At 45.4% G+C, this 24087-nt stretch overlaps 1 protein-coding gene across 1 annotated transcript in view; it reads right to left on the bottom strand.

Moving 5' to 3' along the window:
• Positions 1-24087, bottom strand: part of CDH4 (cadherin 4) — a 419139-nt gene that overhangs the window by 15660 nt on the left and 379392 nt on the right. Inside the window, exons 9-10 of the mRNA XM_040079951.2 lie at positions 7080-7265; positions 1570-1823 (exon numbers count right to left, since the gene is read on the bottom strand). Of these exons, the coding sequence (XP_039935885.1) occupies positions 1570-1823; positions 7080-7265 (440 nt within the window). The remainder of the gene's footprint in view (positions 1-1569; positions 1824-7079; positions 7266-24087) is intronic.

Below are 24087 nucleotides of genomic sequence, written 5' to 3'. Positions count from 1 at the left end.
AGCCTTACCAGACCCTACACATGCCCTGTGCAATGACAGGGACAGCAGGCACTCGTTTGGATTACAGATCACCCCCCCAGGTAAGAGGGAGCACTCAACCACAAATGAGTTGTTCTCTCCTCTGAAAACCAGCCTTGGTACAGACATCAGGGAAATAAAGATCCTTCAAAGGCCAATATTTCAAAAAGAATATAAGAAAAATGGGCTTGTTAGTTAGGATGGTCTCCTTCCTCCAAAGTCACAATGCGTGTCTAAAGACAACAAGATGAGGCAGTGAATAAACTATCATTTTCTAGACCCGACAGCTCTGTGCCAGGTGAAATATTTCAAACTCCCCTTGACACAAAATGTCACAACTGATGCAAGTTTAAGTGGCCTCAGCCGTGGTCACGTCGTATACTTAGGTTTTCCCAAAAATACCACAGCCCTTACAGACTGGGCACAAAAAAGAAAAGAATTTCTGTGGATGTAAAAGTATCCAAGAGCAGGAAACGCATTTCCTGTCAGCACAGACGGAGCTGAAACAGTTGTGAAAGTGTCACAAGGACTCATTTTCACCTACACTTTTCTGCCAATTATCTCCTGGTGGGAAGGTATGTGAGCCAAGGTCCTGGACCATGGATTCAGTCCCTGGTCTGCCCAGGTGGGAAAAACAGAGCGAGTGACACCCTCCTGGTCACAGCATGAATTAAAAGTGATCTTACGCTACTTGGATAAAAATCTGACTCCCACAAGGTTAAAATTTTGCCAGCTGAATCCCATCCACAGGGAAAGCAGCTAAGGAGGAGGTTCTGTTTGCCAGGTGCTCTGAAGAGAAGGGGAAGGTTGGAACAAATTGCACCTCCTGGGAGCAGGCAAGGGGAGCACTGGTGAGATACAGACCAAGTGCCAACGGGCTGTGAATGGGTGTTTGACTGCTCAGGAAACACCAACAATTTGACACTTTCAAAGGCTGCCCAGCAGCTGTTTGTAACCCCACCAAGCCTTGCTCTGAACTAGCCGACAGCTCCTCTTGCACTGGGCTTTTAAGCAAGGTTGAACCTAAATCCTCTGGAAGCAACACAAGGCCTGATTAAAAATCCCAGCCATTCCGTTTGAAAACCCAGGCCTAGCCCTTTCCGTGCCTCAGTTTCCCCCCATAAAACAGAAATAACGAAGCTGCCTTTTCCTAAACCTCAGTGTTTATGAAATGCATGAACCACAACAGGTCAGAGCACCCTGGGTGAGGCAGAGCCAAAGACTGGGTGCAAAGCAGCCCTGACCTCTGTAACAACGCAGAAAATCTGCTCAGTCTGAAGGTGTGCTCTGCCCCACTGCAAGCCACCAACACAGGATCCAACTCTGCCTGCTCCCCCTGACCCAGCTGCTCAGAGCCTGCCTGACCTGCAGCAGGAGGATGGTGAGTTTGGGCTTGCAGGACACGGTGCAAGCGCTCGACTGCGGGTGCCAAGGTTGTATTCATATCCCATCCATCAGTTTGGAAATTAGCTTTCAGCTGCTCGGCTCCCCAGACTCGTGCAGCTGAACCCCAGAGCTGCAGGGGAGCCCCGAGGCTGCCTGGTGTCCCACCTTACTGCCTGCTGCATGAAGCGATCGGGATCCACCGCCGAGAAGGTGGTCAGGACCGTCCCCGTGGGCACCCCCTCCTCCAGCCTGATCAGCTTGTGGTTCGTCGGGAAATACGGCGCTTCGTTGACATCTGTGACTGAAATGGTGACTCCTGCTGTCGACTGGAAGGACATCTGGATGCCACTGGCCAGGGGAGCTTGGTTTGATACCATCACTGTCAGCATGAAAGCTCTGTTCATCTCGTAATCGACTGCCTAAAACAAACAAACAAGCAAGTAGAGAGCCGAGCACAGAATAAATTCTACCTTCTACCTGGCAGCTGCAAGATAAGGCTGATGATATCGAAGTCATTGCCTCATCTTGTTTCCTCCCGAGCTCAGTTCTTTTGAAGGAGTAAATCCAGAGCAGCTTCAATCCACTGGAGGATTCGGCCTTCCAGTTTTTGGAGGGTCAAAGCAGTTAAAAAAATTCCACAAAGGAAATGCTGCAAACAGCAGGCAGCATTTGCCCTGTGTTTTGTTCCAAAGCTCAGTGGCTGCCAAAAGACAAACCTGCCCATGAGAGCTGTGCATCAACTGAACAAACCCACCCAGAGCTGCTCTAATGCAACAGGTGGAGTCTGTTCAGAGGGATGGGACGGGCACTTAGCACTGGAACTGCTGACTACGGAGCCAGGGCAGTCTCTGTGGACTCATGAGCCTGAAGGGCTCTTTATTTTCCCTCTTAAATGAGTTTATAAGCAAAGGTGGAGCTGCCAGGAATAATCCCTGGTCAGGTTAAGCAGGTGGTCCTTCCAGTGGGACCTCTCATCCTCCTGCAAGGCACCTCGTGGTCTCTGGAGGTTGTCTACAGCTCTTACAGCTGGGTTTTGCTGCTGGGAGGGCACAGATCTCTGCTCAACACACACACACAAAGACAATGTGTCTGTCCCAGGAGCCAGACGGAGAGAAAAGCCTTTGCTGGCACGACTGACTGAGCCCAGTATAATAATAATTTCTAAACCATCCCACTAATTATTATGAGGGAAGTCGCTAATCATCTGCCAGGGAGGCTTGAGTTATGCAGGATCACACCTCTGCTTGTTAAAAACTGCTTTGCCGTGATTTATAAATTTAGAAGCATATCCATCCTCCCTAATACCTTCTCCGGCGCTGAGTCTGCAAAGCACTCACTCAGGGTGGAAAACGCCACAGCTACACCGACTTGGGCAGGGATTTACAGCAGCCAGAGCTGCCTGCCACGTCCTGTTTAAAACCCAGTATTGTCAGGAGGGAAATCAAATCACAGGAGGCTACACGAGAGAAACAAATTTCAGGGGCAAAAGGTAAAACAGCGGAATCTCTACTCGATTGAAGTGCAAATGTTCCCGATGCTAAATGGCTTCCTGACAGGCAGGGCCAACATTTAATAAATAAAAGGAAGCATAAAGATTCCCAGTACACCCACCCGAGCTGACTCACGGACTTGTGCTGCATTCAAAACTGATGCATGCTAAAAGTTCCCATTTAAACACTATTCAAGGCCTTGAAACAATTTGACTAATGCATTTCCTCAATTTCTTTTCACACCCCCTCTAATTTATATTCCCCCAATTTTCTTGGGGTTTTTTTTTTTGTTTTTTTTTTTTTCATGTTTGCTAGGCTGTCCACAGCCACTCTGCACCTCCCTCCCCAAAGGGGCTCAGAGGCAGCAGGGAGCTGAGCTGAGCAGCTCCATGGGGAATGATGTGGGAAACTCTCTGCTGCTGATGCTCAGGACACGTTGAGCACACACAACTCGGCTAGGATGTGGCCTGATGCGAGGTAGTGGGGTTTTTTCCCCCTCCACAAAATGTAGGGCTGTGCTCTCTGCTTCTTCCTCTTTCTTCTGGTAGCAACAAAGCCAGAGCTGCAGAAAAATCGTGTGAGTAGCAGAGCTGGACTGAGATCAGCCACCCCAAAGGCTGTCCAGGAGGCATCAGTCTCACCAAACAGTGTCCACCACACTTCAGACTGCGGGACAGAGCTGACCTGCTCATCTCTCCTGTGTCCACTGAGTCCTATTTCACACAATGTTGTTAAACAAAGAAAAAAAAGAAAAAAAAAAAGAAAAAAAAAAAGGTAAACCCAAGATTCTGTGCTGTCCTGGCAGTTTGGGCTATTGAACCCCACAGGCCAGCAGCCCCTTGCAGCCAGATGCTGTCCACCCCTACGGCAGAACTTTATTCACACCTTAATAAGCTATTTTTACCAGAACTGTTCATACCTCTGCTCCCTAAAACTGCCTCCCTCTGAGGATAATGGTGCACAGAGCACTCAGTGCTCCTCACACCACACTCACCCCTTCCACCTCCAGGCACCACACTGAAAATGCTGTATATGGTCATTTAGACGTGGTTTTGGGGACACGACGGACTTGATGATCCTTGAAGTATTTTCCAACCAAAATGATTCTTCGATTCTATGACAGCAGGATCCCGAAAAGCCCATGGAGCCGTTACATCTGGGACAAGGACACGTGGGACTCTTGCCTACTTTTATGTCCAAGAAGCACTTGACGTGGAGTTAAAAAGCAGCACTTTTGCAGATGCTCCTTGCTGGGTGTCTGGTGTGTGATCTGGCTGTGAAATATCCCCCTGGAGATGCTGCACACCCTCCTCCCTCACGAGCACCTCCGACCTGGGTGCAGCAGAGCGGCGCCGAGGGTTTGCCACGTGTCCTCCCTTTCTCGGGGTACTTTTAACTGAAGTGAACAAATCTGCCTGGTGTTACAGTTGAGGCAAATAATAACTGAAGCTTCAGCAGCATCTCCATTATAAATTCACAGCTCTGATCCATGCAGAGTTTATAATAACATTTTACTTAGCTGGCTGCCACAGGGCAGCCACTGCTGCTCTGGGAGATTGTCTTCAGACTCTGCGGTGTCTCATCTGAGTGGGAAGTTTCTCTCTCCCCTTGATCAAGGCTTTCTTTGAAGATTAAGGTCTTGCAAAGTTATGGAAATGGTTTGGAAAGGCAAGAACAGAAAAGGGAAATGTTATACTTTTGGTGATCACACTGCAGCTACAGATGGGGTTTTGCTGAGGGCAGCTGCAAAATGGCCCCCATGAGCATAATCTGAGCTCCAAAGGGAAATCTGGCTTGGAAGGATTTCTGACCCTCCATTTCAGCCCCTAAAATGCTGGTGAAGTAGTGGAATTCTGCACAGAGCCCCCCTCCCTGTGTTGCTGGGACTCTTTTGCTTGCAGCAGGAATTATGTATGAGCGGCTTTGAAGAGCCACGTGAAAACCCGGCCATGTAGGGTCTGTAAATAAATGGTTCATTACTTGACTTAATTTTTTACCTGGGTTTTCAACCCACATCAGTGATCAAACCAGCAAGAGACTGCTCCAACACAGCAAAGAACAAGCTCTGACTGGCCACCCAGTATGATGAGAGTACATCCCCCAAATCTTTGGGCATATTCACCTATTAACAGAGAACAAAATATTTCAAAGAAGAAGGTGGAATCCTAAGAGTCTTCCCTTCTTCACCATGAAAATTTAATCACAAGCAATTTCACTCATTCTCCTTGCTGAAAATACACCAAAAAGCCTCCCAGCCAGACAGGGGTAGGGAACCCTGGTGCCCAGGAGGATCAGGTGAGGTGATGCAGTGAAGACATCCAGTGCAATTTCAAGCTCCGAGCTCAGCTTGATGAGATCGCATTTTCATGTGGTTCTCTGCTTTGTGATCACTGTGGGTTACACAGCAGTGGAAAATCAACACCAGCATCAACGGTGTCTCGACAAATCTGCCCTGCTTTCTGCCTGCAAGTTGTGAATAAGGGATGGTTCATTATGCACAAGCCCTTGTGCAGCAGTGTTGATCATGCAAATCCCCTGTTGCTCACTTTGATGTGCCTTTAAACTACAGTCCTGACACTTTGCAAGATTAAGAATACAGGGTCCTCCCCTACTTGCAGTGAAAATGTTGGCATTTTGATTTCAGACTGGCTGCTGATGTCAGTGAAGTTAAATTTTTGCAGTTTTCTTCGTTGAATGTTTTCTGTTTAAGCAGAAAATATACAGATTTGGATACGTGTATACTTACACACATATGCAACCATATACACATGTCTACGCTTGAAGAGGTTTCATAATGTTGCACCGGGTAAGGCTGTCAAGCATCATCACAGAGCAATAAAAAGTGATAAGTAAGAGGACCCTGCTGAAATACCATCTGGCAGGTAGGATGATGTGTCCCTTGAAGTTTCAGCATCTGCAGACGCACACACATAGCCCAAGGGTCAGAAACAGGACAGGCTCACACGTTCCTGCCAGCGTGACCTCACTGGCATTTCACTGATGTCATTTTTCCTAAGACACAAACTGTGCACGTTAGGAATGACTGCAACTCGTTTAGCTAATAACAAGGAGACAGGGCTCAACACAGAGCTATTCTTGAATCGTGTTGCTCTTCAAATGTAGTGTTTCCACCTATTGTTGTTGATTAGAACTTTTTGTAAGAGAAGGCCAGACTTATCAGAAGGTGCTGGCTTTATCCACCCCTGCAAGAATTAATCCTTCCCACATGCAGTGCATGGTGTGTGCTGTGCAGCTCCTGCACATCTCAACAGCCTTTTGTGATGTTTTTTGTAGTCAGAGGGAACATCCACAGGCAACTTGTCTGGAAAGAGCTTCAGTGAACACAGAAGGGATCCAGTGATGTCCTGGCTGTGTGTAACGACTGCAGAAACACTCACTGGCCTCAAAACTGAAAGAGAAGCCAATGCTCCAATGAGTCATGTTCATTGGAGGCAAGGACGAAAACACAATTTGGAACTTGCTGCAAGCTGCAGGCATCTCGAGGCTTCCAGCCCTACCAGCACAGGGAGGGAAGAAGGGATGGTGTGTATTTCTGATTCTTGGGAATCTTTAGTCAAGATCCTCTGCTGATCCAACCTGGATCTGGCTTTGAGTGGAGCTGTCCTGAACTGAGGATCTGTCCCACACTGTATGTTTATCACTTAATACAGGAAAAGGAAAATTTCTCCAACAGTCTTCCTGCCAAACAACTCAGACAAAGGGAAAATTTCCTTCCCTTCTGTTACCAGAAAACTCACTCCTCCTGAGAGCTCTCCTACACTCCCTGCTTTCACAGAGGATCACTTGACTGACCGAGGCAGTGAAACACTGCCCTTGATTCACAGCAAACAGGGGCTTTTCTGGCTCAAAAAGGGCAGGGCTGCCCATTCCCTCTTACAGAGCTCAAAGAGCCAAGGAGAAGCAGGAGGTGGAGGTCAGGCTCTGGTGCTGGGAATCCCTTCAGCATGTGAGGCTTTTTGAAAACTCATGGTGGGCTGGGCTGAGTTGGAAACCCAGAACCATTGGGGGATACACTGGATGAGAGCATTCAGGACTCCTACACACAGAGAGATGGGAAACAGCAGATCCAAGCACCAGGCAGAGAAGGCATAAAAGAACCGCAGGCTCCTGGCAATCCCTGCAGCTGTAAGCGTGACAAAGGGTGTGCTTTGGCCTCCCCCTTACCTTCACCACGGTGACCATGCCCTCGTTGGTGACGGGGTCTGTGCGGATGGTGAAGTGGCCCGAGGGGTCCCCGCTGATGATGCGGTAGATGGCATTCCAGTTGGGAGAGTGCGGCTGGTCCCGGTCCATCACCGTCAGGTTTGCCACCACCACCTCCACTCTGTTCTCAGGCACTTCCCCTGAATACTGCAAAGGAAAGACAGGGGTGGATGTGGTGGGAGCTTTCTGTCCATCCTCACACCTCCCTCCCCTCTCCCCTCCATCACCATGCCCACCAAGAAGCCAGTCCCATGAAGAGCACCACGGAGTTATTTGTCACGAGCAGCACATCTCCTTCTCAATTCTGCTTTTCCTACTTTTTTCCTCTCAGTATTTTCTCAGCTTCACCTTTCAGCCCAAAGGAGAACAAACCCACTATCACACAGCCACCGCACAAGATTCAGCAAATGCTCCAAGGAATCCAATAAAAAACCCATTCCTGATATTCTTACTCAGTTACAGCAACCAGAGAATTAATTGTCAACAGCAGGGGAAAATGGCAGACTGAAATGTCTAAATTTTTTAGGATGAGTATCTCCGTTTATCCCAAGGTATTTTACCTCACTCAGATTTCAGTGATGGCATTTTATTGCTTCTTCGGTGATTTTACTTCATTTTATTTCTTTCTTGCCCTTGATTTGATTTTGTCTCATTATTTAAAGTGTTTCTTGTGATTTTGCCACGGCCTCTCCTGGTGCTTTAGTTCTCTCATTCAGCACTGATTTCCATGGAGCATGTCCCGTTCAGGAACATCCTGACACATTAACTGCATTCTTTTCTGCTTTCCAGTCCCTGATTTATCACATGGCTGATCAGGGATCCTGGCCTGTGAATTCTTCCAGTGTTTGGGGCTCAAAAGCTGCCAGTAAGACACATTCCCAAATTTTCAACTGTCCTCATGTCTCAGCACTGCCTATTAGCAGCACTTGCAAATCAACACTCTGATTGACATATGGCAAATTAAACACTGGGGAAATGCCGGGAGCGGCTGGCTCGGAGTCTGCAACTGAAATTCTGGCCCCAAACTGCAGGAGCAGAGCACTTCTAAAATCTGGCCTTTGGTGTGCACAAATGCCAGGTTGTGTAAATGATAATACATCATTCCTTTGTTAGCACAAGAGTTCCTTTCCCCTCCTAACCCATCCCCATCCTTTGGCATCTCTCCGTTACGGATGCTTGTGTTTAGTATATATTATGGCACTGCTGACAGCTAAAATATTCAACCTGCCTTATGCTAATGTAAATTTAAATTTGCCCTTTAGTGGTATCCTGAATGGCATCTTGCCCTCTTTTCTGCTATGCACCTGTCCTAAACAAGTTTTCATTAGTGAATGCAGATGGCATCTCTTTCCAGCCACGCCGAGTGGCGGGGAAGAACAGCGGGAAGCTGCAGGATAATTCTTATTCTACATGCTACAGCACTTCTTTTCTCTTTATTTCCCCTGATTTCACTTGTTCTTTACCCATTCTCCTGCTCAATTTGGAGTCTCTGCGGCACACAGCTTAAGCAAGGGAAATATATGGAAATTTATCAAAAGCCTCTTGAAAAATCCATTAGATTATGTCATATGTACACTCTACTATCAACCTTGTCTGAACTGAAGCAGATTAGTTAAACAGGATCATCTCTTCCTAAATCCACACTAGTTATCGCCCATTACATTAAATTAATGTTGTATGGCACAGCAGCAGTGACAAGCTGAGGAGCACCCCAGCCTCTTTTAGGCTGCTCTGCTGACAACAAGGCATCATACTGTAATTCCAAAGGAGTTAAACACTCTGTGAAACCATCTCAAATCTTCAACCTGGGACCACAGGTTTTGTTTGTCACTCCTAGGCTTATGCCCTGCAGAACCAAACAGAATTAAGTCACCAAGAACAAACCACCAGCTGTATTTAACCCCTTTAAAAAGGACCAGTCCTGTATGATCCCTGAACACCTTCAGCAGGTCACAACCCAGGTGCTGCCAGTCAGTTTGGGTTACATGGAAAAGTCCCACACCACAGATTTTACAGCAGCCCTTCTAGAAGCCATCACAACATCTGTTTTCAGCCCACAGTGAATGTTTTACACATTTTAAAACATCACGCTATATTAAAAATTACAAATACACAAGCACATGCCAATATAAAGCCTGGAGGGAGATCACAGCAGCCTGTAAAGCTTTTCCAGTGGGGTGAACACCACAATGCTCAGCACATCCTGGGCAATCCAGGAGTTCATCCACTTGGTGCTGACCTCTGATAGGCACAGTTAGGAAATTATCAGTCCTAAGCAGGAGTGAGAGTGGATATTGCTTACTGTGCTTATAAAGCAAAGTATTATTCTGATGAGAACAGAGCACCTTCACTGGAATCAAAGGAGCCATCCAAAGCTATTCAGGGTAGAAAGCAAATCTTGGAGAGATGTGCCATGAAGAAAAGAGTAATTTTCATCAGCTGCAGATCAGCAGCTACTGGGAATTCAAACTGGAGTCTGTCTTTCCTCCCTCTCACACTCCCCCACTACCATTATTATAGGTAAATGCTGTAATGTGTATTGTCCACAATTGTCTTTACCTTTAATAAAATTAGGTAATGACATTAAATTACACCTGCTAAAGGAAGGATGGCAGCTCAAAGCTACCCACACTTCTTTAATGTCATTCCCTCCCTACCCTGGAGTAATTCAGGATAATGAACATCTTTCACTATGCTGCTTTCCAGCATTCCCTCTGCTCTAAGTTCTCTTTCATAAGATTACAATTGATTTTCAAATAAAGGGAAGCATATCTATTCAAACAAGGTAAAACAATGGGCAACAGAGGAGCTGCTGGAGTAAACACAAGATTGATAAAGCAGTGCTTGACCTATACCTGTAGCATTTACTCATATTCCCCTGTATTTCATTTAGCTTCACTTTCAATTGTTGCATTTGAAGTCCTTAATTTCCAGAAAATTTTTTGAAGACTATTCACGAGGATTTCTATGGCTGATTGCTACACACTTCCCTTCTCAGATAAGGATTCGTTCTGAAACTGGCATTCTTAAATCCTTAAATTCTGCGGGTTATTTTTTTCTTCCCCTCCTATAAGGACCTGTGCTGGCAAAACTTCTCCTCCCACTCCTCTGGAGCTGGTCCCTCTGCAGTCATGCCTTGCTGAAAAGGAAATAATTCATTTTGATTTTTGGGTTGATACTAAAATCGGTTAATCCCGGAATATGTCTTTCAGGTCATTTAGATCTGACAGCACACAAACACGCAGACAAATACCATTCCAGAGGAGAAAGGGATTGATGTGGGGGACAAATGATGAATTCACACCATGACTTGACTTTGTGCAATAAATCTGGAGTCTGGGCAGCGAAGTAACAGCTGAGTAAAACCAATTAGCTACTGCAGCCACTCCTAGGGAGGTGTGGGATTGAGACAGATGAACACAAAGATAATTATTCAGGCTTCCTTCTAAAGGGAATTCCTTTTATTTCCAGTGTTCTTACTTTTTACCCTGGCTGGTTTTGCTAAAAAGCTGTGAAGGCAAAGACTTGCTCACATGAATGTCTGCAGGAAAGATCTTTCTGTTGTCTCCAAGATTTGCTAATGATGACACAACATTTGTTCCAGGCAGCAGGGGTTTGTGAAGGCTGAATTGCCTGGACAAATAGTGTTTCACGACCTATAGCTATGGATTAACAGAAGAATAAAGGCATCTCAGTCCTCTTATTAGACTCTGAGCCCCTCCCCTGAGAGCTAGGACTGCTGCAAAATGCTGGATCTTGTCTCTAGGTCCCTTAGGCTGGGAGAAACTGAAATGAGAGAGCATGTGGTGGTGGGGAGTCCCATCCCTTGCCAGTTCCTGCTGCCAGCCTGCCCCATTAGCTCTGGAGACAAGGTGATGTGCAGCCAGGAGCCCAGCACTCAGGGGGCTGCACTGGCTGAATAAAAACCACAGATCCTCACTCTCCAGGGCATCCACCCTACGCCATGCTGGCATCCCAGGCAAGGGTTTACCTTTTCTGCTAACAAAAATGCTTGAGAATTAATAAACAACTGCGGTCTGTTTGCAGAAATCTGTGTAAAATGGGGGAGGGGAAAAAAAAAAAAAGATATGAAAATCTCCTAATAAATCATTAATTGTGATGTGCCTGCCCAACTGCAGCACGGAAACAAGCAAATGCCATCCTAATTGATTGCCTCTTATTCCATCTTTATAGGCCTGCATTTTTTATTGTGGGGGTTGAAAAAGCCCAGAGGTGTAAAAAACCACTGGATTGTACTCTGCATATCTGCCAGCTTGATATTTAGATCAATACTGCTCTTTCCCCCTTCCTCCTCTACTCCTACTACTGGTAATTTAGCTTTTCTTCCTAGCAGACTAATTGCTGTTTTCTTAAGCCTTACTATCAATTCTGTGACCTTTAATTTCCAATATTGTTTGCTGTAGGGATGGCTGTGCTGGGGCTGTGAGTTATCCCAGCTCCTGTGACAGTCACACAGGGACTGCCAGGGTCTCCCTCCACTGTGTGCAAAGGAGACCATGAGCTTGCTCAAATCCCCACAAAATCCCTGTAAAGCCAGCCTTATTTTGCAAGTCAGGCTTTGAGATGCTCATTTCTGCTTTTATTAAACCGCTCACTCCGGTGAGGTCTTGAGTGATGATCACTGATGTCCTCACTCCTTTCTGAGGCTGCTCTGCATTCCACCAGCCAGCAGCCCCTCCATGAACCTCTGGGCTGTTGTTTTTCCAGGTTCACGGCCACAAAATCCCCTGCACTGCAGCATCCCTGCTTCAGCTTCACATCCACGTGGATCTGCTCCACCGTCCATGCGTGTCCGCTTTCACAGCCAGTGGTCACAAAGGAACTGCCCTGGCTGCAGGCAGGAGTCAGCCTTGCCCAGCCCAGTCAAGGAAGTGCACGGCAGTGAGCTCAGCAGCTTGGAAAAGACGTTTTGGAAGTTTTGCCTTTGTCCCCAGCACCCCACCCGCCTGCAAAGGAGCCCCCTCAGCTGCGTGCACGGTGTGGTGGAGACAAGGCACCCGCCTGCTCACAAGGGTTTGTGCAGGAAGCTTGAGTGATGCTCAGCGTGGTCTCCGTGTGCTGGTTTCTCTTTCTTTGGCAGAGTTTGAAAAACGACAGCAAGCCTTAAAGTTTGGCACTTCTGAGGCTGATCTCAGGCTGGAGCACAGACAAGCTCTGTCGTGTCCCTGCCACAGGTGACAGCCACTGGCTTTGCACTTTGCCTTTACTGGTGTCATTTTTCTCAAAATCTCAAGTAATGACTAACTCTGGATCAATATACAAATTTTACTCTTTGAATAGGAAGACAAAGCTGGAGCAGAGGAGAATAAAGCAATACCCTCTCTTTCAGAAGCAGCAAAAGAAAACCCTCTCACTTCAGACTCCAGTGTGAGGAAGGAACGTGTAGGTTTCACCTTGGTTCAAAGACTCTTTGAGTACTTGCCAGGAGTTCAGAGAACATAATAGTACAAGAATATTAAAAAAAAAAAAAAAGTAAAGTAGTTTGCATATCTAACAAAGAGCACTAATTTTTTTTTTCCCATTATCAGATGTTACATTCCTTTGATGGTATGAAAAGATGCTTCAGAAATGATGATACAAGACACCATTCTGCTGCAAGACAACCATTTCCAAACAAATATATCTTAAGAAATGAGGTTTGAAGTTTGCATAGAAATTTAGATATTTTATAAAAAATGCATTACAACACAAAGGAGCTTTTTACAATGTTCATATGAAAGGTTTAGAAAGAGATTAAAATTATGTCCTTGGAAGGCATATAGCCTTGTCAAGGAAAAAAAAAAAAAAATCCACATTAACCCCGTGTAGGAAAGTTGTACTTTATCTCTATTTCAAAGGCTATAAAGAACCACTTTAATCAACCTACTTGACTTTGGGGACTTGCACGTCTCACTGAAACTCAAGAAATCTGGCGTAGTGTGGTTTCTAGAACACAAAAGCCTTTAATCCGTAAACCGACACTCTTGTACATTCAAATCCTGATACTATCTCCTTGTTAGGAACTAAAATTGTGAATTTATCCAAAATGGGATCTCATCTCGTCTAAATGATGTAGCCTTTGCAACAGTGACCTTTAACAATGGTTATACCCAACAATGAAAGATTTTATGTCAGGAGCCAGTGGAAACAATATACATTAAAATTTTGATCTGATAGCACAGCCCTTTATTTTTCAGTTTTAGACAAGGATCCTTTAAACATTTCATTTGCTCTCTTGTCTAACTTACCTTTGTTTCTTGCCCACAGAACGAAGAGCAAGAAAAGGTGGCCGTTACTTTTCTGCAGACTATTTGATTGTCAGGTGGAATTAGTAATGCTCTCTTTAAAACAGAGACATAGATTTTAAAACAGCTGGCGCTGCCTACAAAGCCTCATTCTTCCAAAAAAAAAACCCAAAACAACAAAAAAACAAAAACACCAAACCAACCACTTATATACATACATTTATATAACAGAACATTTTTGCACAGCTACATCGTGGCTTTACAGCGCTTGACAGCCCTATGCTTCCCTTCAGCTGCAGAACCAAAGGCTGAAGTGACTTGCCTGTCTCCCCAGGCAGCTGCAGAACGCGCTGGAGCCGTGCCCTGCGCTGGGGCAGAATCCTGAGAACATCATTAACTCATGTGGTACTTGATAAATCCATCAGGTCAGCCTGGATTAGCCTATCGATCTCCCCAGTGCATTGTCCCAGAGCCCCGCCATCCTCGCTGAGCTGCCGGCGTGGAAAAGCCCCGGGAAGGCTGGAAGGGAACCGGGATGAGCTGGAGCCCAGCACGGCTCTTCCAGGCTCTGAGCTCCACTGGGGAGCTCACACAGGTTTGTATGGGCTGGGGAGAAACAGGACAAAAGCAGCTTGTCCTGCTTCCCAGCTGGGAAGCTCCAACACCTCAAATCAAACCACCACGGGTTTGGATGCCCTGACCTGGAATTGCCAAAGCAGTGCCCCCTGCACCCCCCAAACATGGCACAGGGGGCTTTCCAAGGTGCTTTTACTCTCTAAAATAACCAGCTCCCTAAAAAGAGGATGCAAGCAATTCATTTGTTTGCACGTCAGGCCTTGCATTTCCTCCTCCTGCAAACTGCAAAGCAGCAAATAACCACGCTGCTTTGAACATCACTCTGAAAACATGATTTTCCTGATTTACATGTAAACCAGAGCAGCAAAAATTGAGTGAGAGAGCTCAGCTCCTAAGTGAGCATGACGTACTCCACAGGTCTGGCTCTTTATCTCTTGGTGAAATGTGTCTGGAAGGGGATGTTTCAGTTCAGGCACCTGTAATAAATTTTCATAAAGAAGGGCCTTAAGTTGATAAGTCTGGTTTAGGATTTTCTTATTAACTGCCCATTCCCCATAATGAGCTTTTAATTTAATTTTTTTCAGATTTTAAGGCATATGAAAGCTGCTCATGTGCCTCTGGGATCTCAGGATGGGTATTTGGGAAAGGAAGAATTATGAAAGCACTGAAAATGATTTTTTTACATATGCTATAATCCCAGTATTGAGATTTTTAACAAGTTTCCTGTGCAGCACAGCTCAGCCCATCTGCACACTGACTCCTGCTCCAACTTCCACTGCACTGCAATTGAGATCTCTGTTATTTCCAGATTAGTCTCAGAATTAGCACTCAAGAGGCTTTGGGGTTTTTTTCATGAGTATATTGGAACTCCATCATCAGGCACTGGAAGACTCTGGTCTGGCCATAAAAAGAGTTCCTGACTGGACAGAGCAGTCTTGTAGGAGAAAACCACTGAGGCAGGTGTTTTATTCTTAAAGTGTGGTCTATTTTGTGGTTTAAAGACATGATCTTCTGCACTGGTACCACAATGGCTGGGTTTTTTATGTCCTTACTGATGCTTAAAATATAATGGCAGTGTCAGCCAGCAGAGTGAGAACCTGCACTCACAGGAGATTGGTGCCAGGGTTTCCACAGGAAAGGATGGAGTCCCTAAAATCTCAGAATTACAGAATGGTTCATGTTTGAAGGGAGCTGTAATGGTCACCTAGTCCAACTCCCTGCCACCTTCACCCAGGTGAGAATCCGGCATTCCAGAGAAATGCCTGCCTGCTTACAGTAACTCAGAGCAGAGAAGACTGCGTTAAACACTGTGTAATTTATCAGCCTTGCCATGAAAAAGAGGCTTCTTGCTGAAATTTTGTTTACAGCATTTCCTGTGGAATGGAGCAGAGAGACGCAGTGAGAAACACGGGATATTGGGTCAAAGAAAAGGTGGAAATTGTAAATTCAGGAAAGAAAAGAGTATTATTTCCCCTTTTAAATTTTTTTTTAGTAATTAAAACCTGTTATCACACTATGCTGAACAGTGTGGAAAACTCTACCATGCTCAAAAAAAAACTTTGTGAAACCTTTCAACCATTCTCTGATTTTAACTGGCTGTTCCCTGTGTTGTGACCCTTTCTTCTAGAGCCAGGAAGCTTTAAGACATCCCGGACAGTTAGAAAGATTTGATAAGAGAAAACCCACAGCACTCCCAAATCCTTTGCTAAATCTCCCTTTCCCCCCCTGCCACCCCCCCCAGCATGTCACTAAAGATTTCATAAGTGAAATGTACTTAATGAAATTCCAGATATATATCCTCTTAAAATGACAGCCCTCGGAAGCAACTGTTTTTTAAAGCAACAGCATATTGAAGAATTAAAAACCTGCCGACCCAAGGAGGGGATTTATTTCAGACTTCCAATAACGGAGACACGGAATGTATTTAAATTTCTCAGCCTCACACCAGTGCCTGAGATGCTGGGGGCTTTTAAGACAGTGAAGTGTTCCAGCACAAATGGGTGTTTTTCTGGGACACCTGTGGACATGCCAGGGCTGTGTGGACACCCAGCCTAACCACGATGGTGCTGGGGTCAACGTTCAGACAACTGAACGAGGCTCTCCAAGGCCAGGTCTGGGCTGAGGAGGAGAATTAGGATATTCTGTATATAACCAAAAGCAGAAAGAGGCACCAAATCTGCAAGAAACCATTCAAATCTGAGGGAAATGCTACAGGTGGAAAAACGTCAGGCAAGAAACGTGGGCAGATATGTGATATCGGAGCATCAGTGACTTCTCCTTGAAATTCCAGCCGGACTGACACACCAGAGATGATGGGAACAGTGTCTGATCCACACACACGGATCTGGTGGTGGAGCCCAGGGCATTTCCATGGCAGCACAGCACAGAGTAACAAGGACATTTTCCTCTGACATTTCCTTTGACTCCAGAGATTCTGTCAGCGACACGTGTCCCTGTCACACCTCACTGCACACAGGTAGCTCACACCTGCCTGGAACCACTGGATAATTCCATGGAAAACACGGGGTGGGGACGTGGTCTGTGGCTTCTCCTCTAGATCCTGCACAGGGGAGGAGAGGGAGGAGAGAAATCCCTGCTAGGTGAGACACTGAACCAGGAGACAGCTCTGCCAGGAGCTGAGAACGAGAGGGATCCTGACAAACGCGGGACAGCGAGCGATGGCGGCGTCTGTGCTTCGATAACATTATACAGTACTTAATAATAATTACAAATTTTACGTTATTGATATAACCACATTATAAAATTGATTGTAATACGAACCCAGCTGCACAAACCTGCAGAACCAGCAGGTTAGAAAGGCAAATGTCAAAGCAGCTGATGCGTCACGTGTATCCCCACGGTGCGGAGGGTGGAGCACCCACAGCGCTCCACGGGGAACACGTGCAGGAAACACACGGAATCCGTGCTGCTCCACCCACGTGGGGCTGCAGCTCCGGCTGACTGAGATTACACTTCCAGCAGGGAGAGGAGGTTGTAGTATTCCTGATTTTACACCAAGTGCTACATGTGTCCAATCTGAGAGAGACCAATAGAGTGGTTTTTATATCCCCCCCCCCCCACTTTTTTTTTTTTTTTTAAATGACAGAAAATTGAAATTTGTAATGAAACTATGGTTCCCCTCTTTTTTATCACTGGTCTCTGGTAATTTTAAACTCTGAGGTCTGAAGAATTCATTACCACTAACTTCCATCAAGGGTGTTCCTGAAACCAAAATTACTTAATCAACTCAATTTAGCTTCTTGTGTAGATCTAATTCGGAAAAACTTTATCTTCTTGAATTGTTATTGCAATTAATTTCTCTCCCCCCCTCCTTTTTTTTTTTCTGCAGCAGACGACATTTCAGTAATTAGATATTCTATAAAAATGAGTTATTCATTCAGAATAGCTTCACTTTTATATTTGATTAATCATATTACCACTGAGGTCTGGGTTTTGTCTCCAAGGAAAGTTTAATGACCTCATTTTAATCTTTCTTTTAACCACCAGGCAGGTATCAATGAGGAGAAATAAAATTATCTTCTTTTTTTCTTTTTATCTGCTTTATTTCACAATCTCGAGATTACATTTGATGCTTTTTCTGTGTGACTGACCCATTTACAAGGAAGAATCTAGCTGATTCCAATTAGGTTCAGGGCAGAGTAGGACTAAACAGAGCCTTGAACTGTGCCTTAGTAACTAATGCTCAGTGTAATGGAGAGGAACCAGAACTGCTTTACCACGTGGCAGCCAGTTTAAAGCTCTGTACATGATTAATTTGGTGATAATTTGAAAATGAATGTACTGAAAGGAAATAAACAAAACAAAAGGCACTGTAAATTTAGGTTTTGATTAATGGGGTCTATTAGGAAGAGACTTCTATCAAGGAGATGGCTTTTTTTTTTTTTTTTTTTTTTTTAAATCGATGCATATATACCCACACAATGTAATAGAATAATTCATGTAATCCACAATTTATCTGTGAGCAGAGACTTGGATATGATTGATGACCGTTTGCCTGGCATCAGCATCTGTCTGTGCTTTGGATCCAGCTAGATGCACATCTATATTTGGTATTTATACATATACATCTCTGTATCTCTATCTGTTTTGCAGTCTCAAAGGTATTTTATTCCTGTCTGTCATGTGTTACATCGGTATAAAGGCTTAACAGACATCACAGAAGAGGCTGATGCGTTTTTCATTAAGACGTGAGGAATTATTGTTTTCTCAGAAAGTGAGAAATATCTTTCATTTTAGATGAAGGAGGTGATAAAGTGAAGAAGAAAAGTTGAGCATCCACGAGAGAGAAGGAAGTGTGTCTCGTGCTCCCTCCAGGCACTCGGAGGTGCTGTGCCTGGGAAAGACACAGTGCCCCAGGGAATCTGCACTTGGAGCTGGGGATCACCCTCATTCTCTAACAGAATGAAACTGTGTGGGCATCACTTCCCCAGCTCCACTGGACAGGCTTTGCACTGAGGCAGGGATCCATCTCTAACAGTCAGTTTGACTCCAAAGGCAGATCAAGATGTAAATCATTTCCCTATCATGGTTAACCTGTGTGTCTACAGCTGCAAAGCCCTGGTATTATTGTGGAGAGTTCAGCACAAGGCTGAAACAAGATAGGAAGAATGAATATTGTTTCTCCCTGTGCTCTGTTTGTTACTGCTACCTCCCAAGCTAACATCTTTAATCTAATTCATTGTTCATGGCAAAGGTTGTCACCAGGACATGCAACAAGAGGCAGAAAGCCCGTTTCAATTATAAGCACTGTGGTCTTATTTAGGAAAACTTAGACTGGTTTGTGGTTTTAAGACTTCACTGACTATATATTTAATGGAAATGCACACAGAATTAGGTAGACGCTCATACACCCAAATGCTACCGGGCATATTCGATTCGCTTGAATATAATAATTTATTTCAGTTAGAGGCTGACAGCTCTATAACAGCCCAGGCTTTGCTGGGTAGTTTGGCTGAGCCTCGTTTTGACTGGAAAACTGCAAGTGAACACAGTCATCTGGGAATTTCCATGAAAGCATAATTGATTTTTAACAATAAAGCCTGTCTGCAGGACTATACAGAACTCCTGGGTTTGTCCCCAGCTGTAAAACAACAACAGTCCTGTACCTCCCCTCACCACAGCACCTTCTCCTTGCCAGCTCTGACCTGGGCAATCTACTTGAACTCTGCCTCGTGTAACAACTGCCTCTAAATTATGCCACGGGCATAGTTTTGATGATTTAAAAAGGCTGAATGATCCGTGCTAATCTCCATCCAAATGTCACTGCAGACTCTCTGAACGGCGCACGTGTAGTGACGGCGACAGCCAGATCTGAATGGACAGCTACATCTGCAGCCTTAGTCTGTGCACTGGCAAATCATCTACACAGTGCTCAGGATTTAAGCCCTTGGTCTTTTGCAGGGTCTAAGAACAGAGAGGAGGCAGATGGACACGTGCCAAGGTCCTGGGAGACAGCAAGCTGCCCACTTTCACTGGTTTTTCTTGGATCAGCCTGTTAAGATCTCTTTTTAGGGAGCTCTCGAAGGCATCCTGGTCCAATTTTCTGTCTGCAGGAAATTCCAGCGACATCCCACTCCTGCTGGGTTCTCCCTCCACAGTGTAAGATTAATTTGTAAAACATGAGCATGCATGTAAAAGGGATTTCTCATAACACTTCCACATTCTGAATGCTTCTGGGTACATCTGCCTATAAATGCATTTAGGAAACCCCAAGGCAGCCTGACATGGATGCTGATTTTGGTTTCCTACGACCATTAAATATCATTTCTCCTAAGCAGACCTATTTGCATCTTTGCATCCCAGTCACTTGGAAGTCACACTCTTCCAGCCTGAAGGAAGAGCTGAGGGTTTTCCCTGCTACTTTGTTATTTTGAAGCTCACCGTTAAAAAGGAGCTCAGCAGGATCTGACTGAGGGGGCTGGAGCACGGGCAAAGCATTCACCCCACTTGCAAAAAAGTCCCATTTTTACAGTTCACATCATCTACTTCTGTGCAGTGCTGCTCTTGCACAGGTTGATGCACAGCTAGAGTCTCTCCTCAACCAAACAGTGAGCGTGAGAACAAACGCATTCAGAACAGGGAATACAATTTTAGGTTATGCTTGTTTGCTTTGTTTCCACAATTTTGGCAAGTTCACAGAGCAGGAGGCTAAGTGAGAGCTACAGCATGGCTGTGAAAAAGGAAATACTAATGCCCTTGTTCAAGGCACTGAAACTGGATTACTGTATCCAAATTGGGTCAGAAGAAGGAAAACTGAGCAGAGCGTGGAGCACAGCAGGGTTAGCAAGATAACCAGGGAGGGAAGCTGTAAAGCAGAAGTGGTTGGAGGATCTTGGCTTGTTTTGCTTCACTGAATGACGTACACTAGTACATCACAGGGGAGAGAAAATGGGAAGGAAGCATCAGAATGGGAGAGGAAGAACTGTTCCTGGTAAAGGACAATGCCAGCAGGGCAGCGATGCTCCGAGAGCATCCTCACTCTCAAATTCCAAAGCACTTCTCGGAATGGGCTCACCAACAGTGCTCGAGGAACCAGAGCACCTGCACAGACAAAGATCAGACATTTCTGGCAGCGTGCTGCCAAAACCAAGAAGCCTTTTTAACTCAGGTCTCTGTGTTCTTTGAGCAGGAAGCACCGAGCTCCTCTCTCAGATTCCAGCACTGCCTGATCCAGCCCCGCAGGAGCCAGGTTAACTCAGCCTCACCGCAGCAGCCAGGGGTGAGCCCGGTCTGACAATATTAATTAAACAGGCCAGCTAAAAGCTGGCAAGAACTGCTTTTCCCAATGTGCTCGCAAGAAGGACTTGCTCCTTCACTGATTAGCCAAGTCCGTGTCATAACCAGATTTACCTTACCCAGAGATTCGTCCCTCCTTCTCCGACACGGCCTCTGAATTCAGGTTACTCCACACAGCTCTGCTCTGAGTTCTGCTCACCTGTGAGCTGGGAAGCACCCACCCATCCCAACAGTCCAGTCCTGAACCTTTGGAGCTGCTCCTAACTGGTGTCAGTGTCAGGATTAGCCAGCTGGGCAGGGAAGGGAGATGCTGTCCTAGAGCCACCTCTTTAAAACAGACTCCAGCTTTGGAAGAGGAGATTCTCGAAGCAGTGCCAAAGGCCAAATTTTAAAGTAGCTTTAAATAAGACCTCCTAAGGATCAGGAGCTTAAAGAACTCGAATAGCCCAGTTTCCTTTTTTTCCTTTCTGGATCCCCTCCGATTTTATTTTATTTTATTTTTTTTGAGAGGTTGATTGCCAGGCAGGTTTTCCCAAAATTCCACAAGCCCAAGTAATCATGAGCACTTTAGCCCTGTGAAATAATATCTTCCTTACATGGGCTACTAAAAAAACAACTTCTGCACAGTAGGCAAATTTAAAATAACTTTTAATTAACATTTCAGACACAGAAGTCTGATCATGCAAATTCATCTGCGTCTCCTCTCTGTGCCTGATTGTTCCTGATTGAATATGATAAAAATAGACTTTGTATGAGTCAAGTGTAGGCATGGATTTCTTTCACTTCTCCTCCCCTCTGATTATGCATTTTCTTAGATAAAGTGGAAATCCTTGGATGGCTATTAACAGTATCATGGGTCAGACTGGAAAGGGCATCCTGCCTGAGAGGAGTTAAAGATTTCTGGAATTAAAGGTGTTCCTCCTGTGAGCAAGAAAGATGCTTCAATCTTACATAAAACCTCACCTGAGACTATCCAGCATTGTTCTGTCTCAGCTGACTTTTAATCTCTGAAATACCAACTAATTTCACTGTATCTGAGGTGAGCATCTGGCCAGAGGCTACAGATCCATCAGGTCCATATTAATGCGGAAAAACCACAACTCACTTGCACACAGGAGATAAATATTTGAAGGGAGACTGAGGAATTTCCCCATAATTAAGACATGTCAGAGGACATGACCCTGTTATAAGTAACAAGGACTCTGGATAATGGAGGGCACAGTGATACCTTTATCTCACAACAGTAAGAGAGCCAGTTTTCCAGTAAAAATTCCTAGGAAGCCTAACACAGCCCAGTTAAAATGTCAGTATTTTACAACAGCTGGTGACTTTGGCAGGTGCAAAAATCCACCAAAAACCCCACAGAAATGAATGAGTCACAGAAAACTCGGGCATGGGGGGATTAAAATACCTTTTTCTATGAGATCTGACCCAGAATCTGTGGGCATGGGCTGGTTGGGCACATTGAGGAGTCAGTCACTCCTCTTTGACACAGGGAAGACCTGCCTCCATTTATGTCTTCAAGCAACAATGTCACATGAAGAACACAACACTGTGGACAGGCTGAAGTCCCTTAGATAGCCAGAAGAGCATTCCCTGGGTGACAGTCCTGCATTAAACAGTTAAAAGTGCCCCAAACAACTGCCTGTGATGTTTACAGCCTTTCAGGGGATGCTGCTCTCTTGTGCTGTCTCTCAGGAGACACCTCCTCACTGTTGGCTGCTCCCTGATGCTTTGCAGGCACAGGGAGCACTGCAGATCAAGAAAACATTCACCATCACGAAAAAAGAGCTGGAAAGGCTCAGAGGAGGTGCCTGGTCCTCACTGTGCCCGGTGCCTTGCAGCTCGATGCAGGCAGTCCTCATGACTGTCAGGGCTGGCCACGCTGATGGAGACTGGCCTTGGAGTCAACAGCAGACTTGGGTTCCAAATTGTTTCATCCAGAGACTCGGATTTCCTTCCTCCCATGTAATTTCAGAACTCTTTGTTTGAGAAGGTGGGGCTCTTTCTTCCCCTGCCTTTCAGGTGGAGGATGAAAGGATGTGAAACCCACTGACATCAATTTTCATGGAAGCGCCCAGGCATTTTGGAGTTTTAGTGAGGTATCTTCATTCTGCACCTCTAAGGATCTTCTCCGCAATTTTACTGCTCTTTCACCACTTCTCACGCAGCACTGCACTTCGATGCCAGCCCATCTGGTATTCTGGATGTCCATTCACCAACACACCTCTGCTGGATGTGCCATTTTGGCACTGCTGTGTCTGAAATTCCACGTGGCCCGTGCACGCAGCCTCTTCCCCGCACTGTGCTCGGCCACAGACGTGCCCTGACTCTCTTGACTATCACAGTGGATGCTTTCCTCTCTCCCATCCCACAGTTAAATTTTACACAGCAACATTAATTCCTGCTGCTGAATACATGAGCTGTGACACCAGTGGTGCAGTGTCCTCCTGAGCTACGTTCCCATCCAGAAAACGATTAAGTCTAAAGCCACCCTGGCTGAATGACAGGTAATTTAAGGGCCCTGTAGGGTGGGCCTATGTATCTGTCTGGGATGAATACAGCTCCCGAGTTCCTCTCATCTGGCAGCTTGCCAAGAGCGAGCCACAGTTTCAGTTATTCGGCTTACTTTTGTTTTTACAACAGCATCTCAATACGACTATTCAAAATAAAAATATACAATATCCCTCCAAACAGTCCGCAGGCTTAAAAGAGACCATGGGCTTTCTCTCTCTCTGAGGAGCTATAGATTTCCTGGAAAGTGATTTTTGCTATTTTTTTTTTTTTTAGAGGTGTTAAAATGCAGATCAGACTGTTTGAGGACAGCGAGGAGATTCAGCTCAGGCTTAAAGAAACTCATCAGCCTGATGCTGTTCCCTCTGCCAGTAAGGGAAAAAACATATTATACTTTCACACTCACATGAAATTCAGGCTGGCTGTACCCAGGAGTATATCAAAGATATTTGTTTCCATAGAATCAGAAAGTATTATTGTAAAACACCCTTGGTTTTAAACCCTTTATAGAGAAGTCCCATGTGCCACGGGGGAAAGCCCTTTGGCCCTTGCAAAACTCTTTCTTCGGTGACTGAAATTAGAGAAACAGTGGTACACATCAACTCTGCTTAGAGGAAGAGTAGCATTTTCTAATCCATTTAACACAATTCTGTGGGTAATTCTCTTGATGGCTTTTATTCCTTCCATGTTTAACACACACCGAGACATTAAATACTCAGAATTCACCTGAAAGAAAATTTCCATTATCATCCCACCTTCCATCAGCTTGGAGAGAAGTGCTTTGGAAAGCCATTAAAATACACCACATCTGGAGGGGATGCTGCCCTGCAGAAGGCACCGATGTGCTCGTGCAAGCAACCCTGCTCCCCAAAACCTCA

This window comes from Hirundo rustica, chromosome 16 (genome assembly GCF_015227805.2).
Source record: "Hirundo rustica isolate bHirRus1 chromosome 16, bHirRus1.pri.v3, whole genome shotgun sequence".
Taxonomy (NCBI): Eukaryota; Metazoa; Chordata; class Aves; order Passeriformes; family Hirundinidae; genus Hirundo; species Hirundo rustica.
The sequence above is the reverse complement of the archived record's forward strand: the minus strand, read 5'-3'. Positions and strand labels throughout refer to the sequence as shown.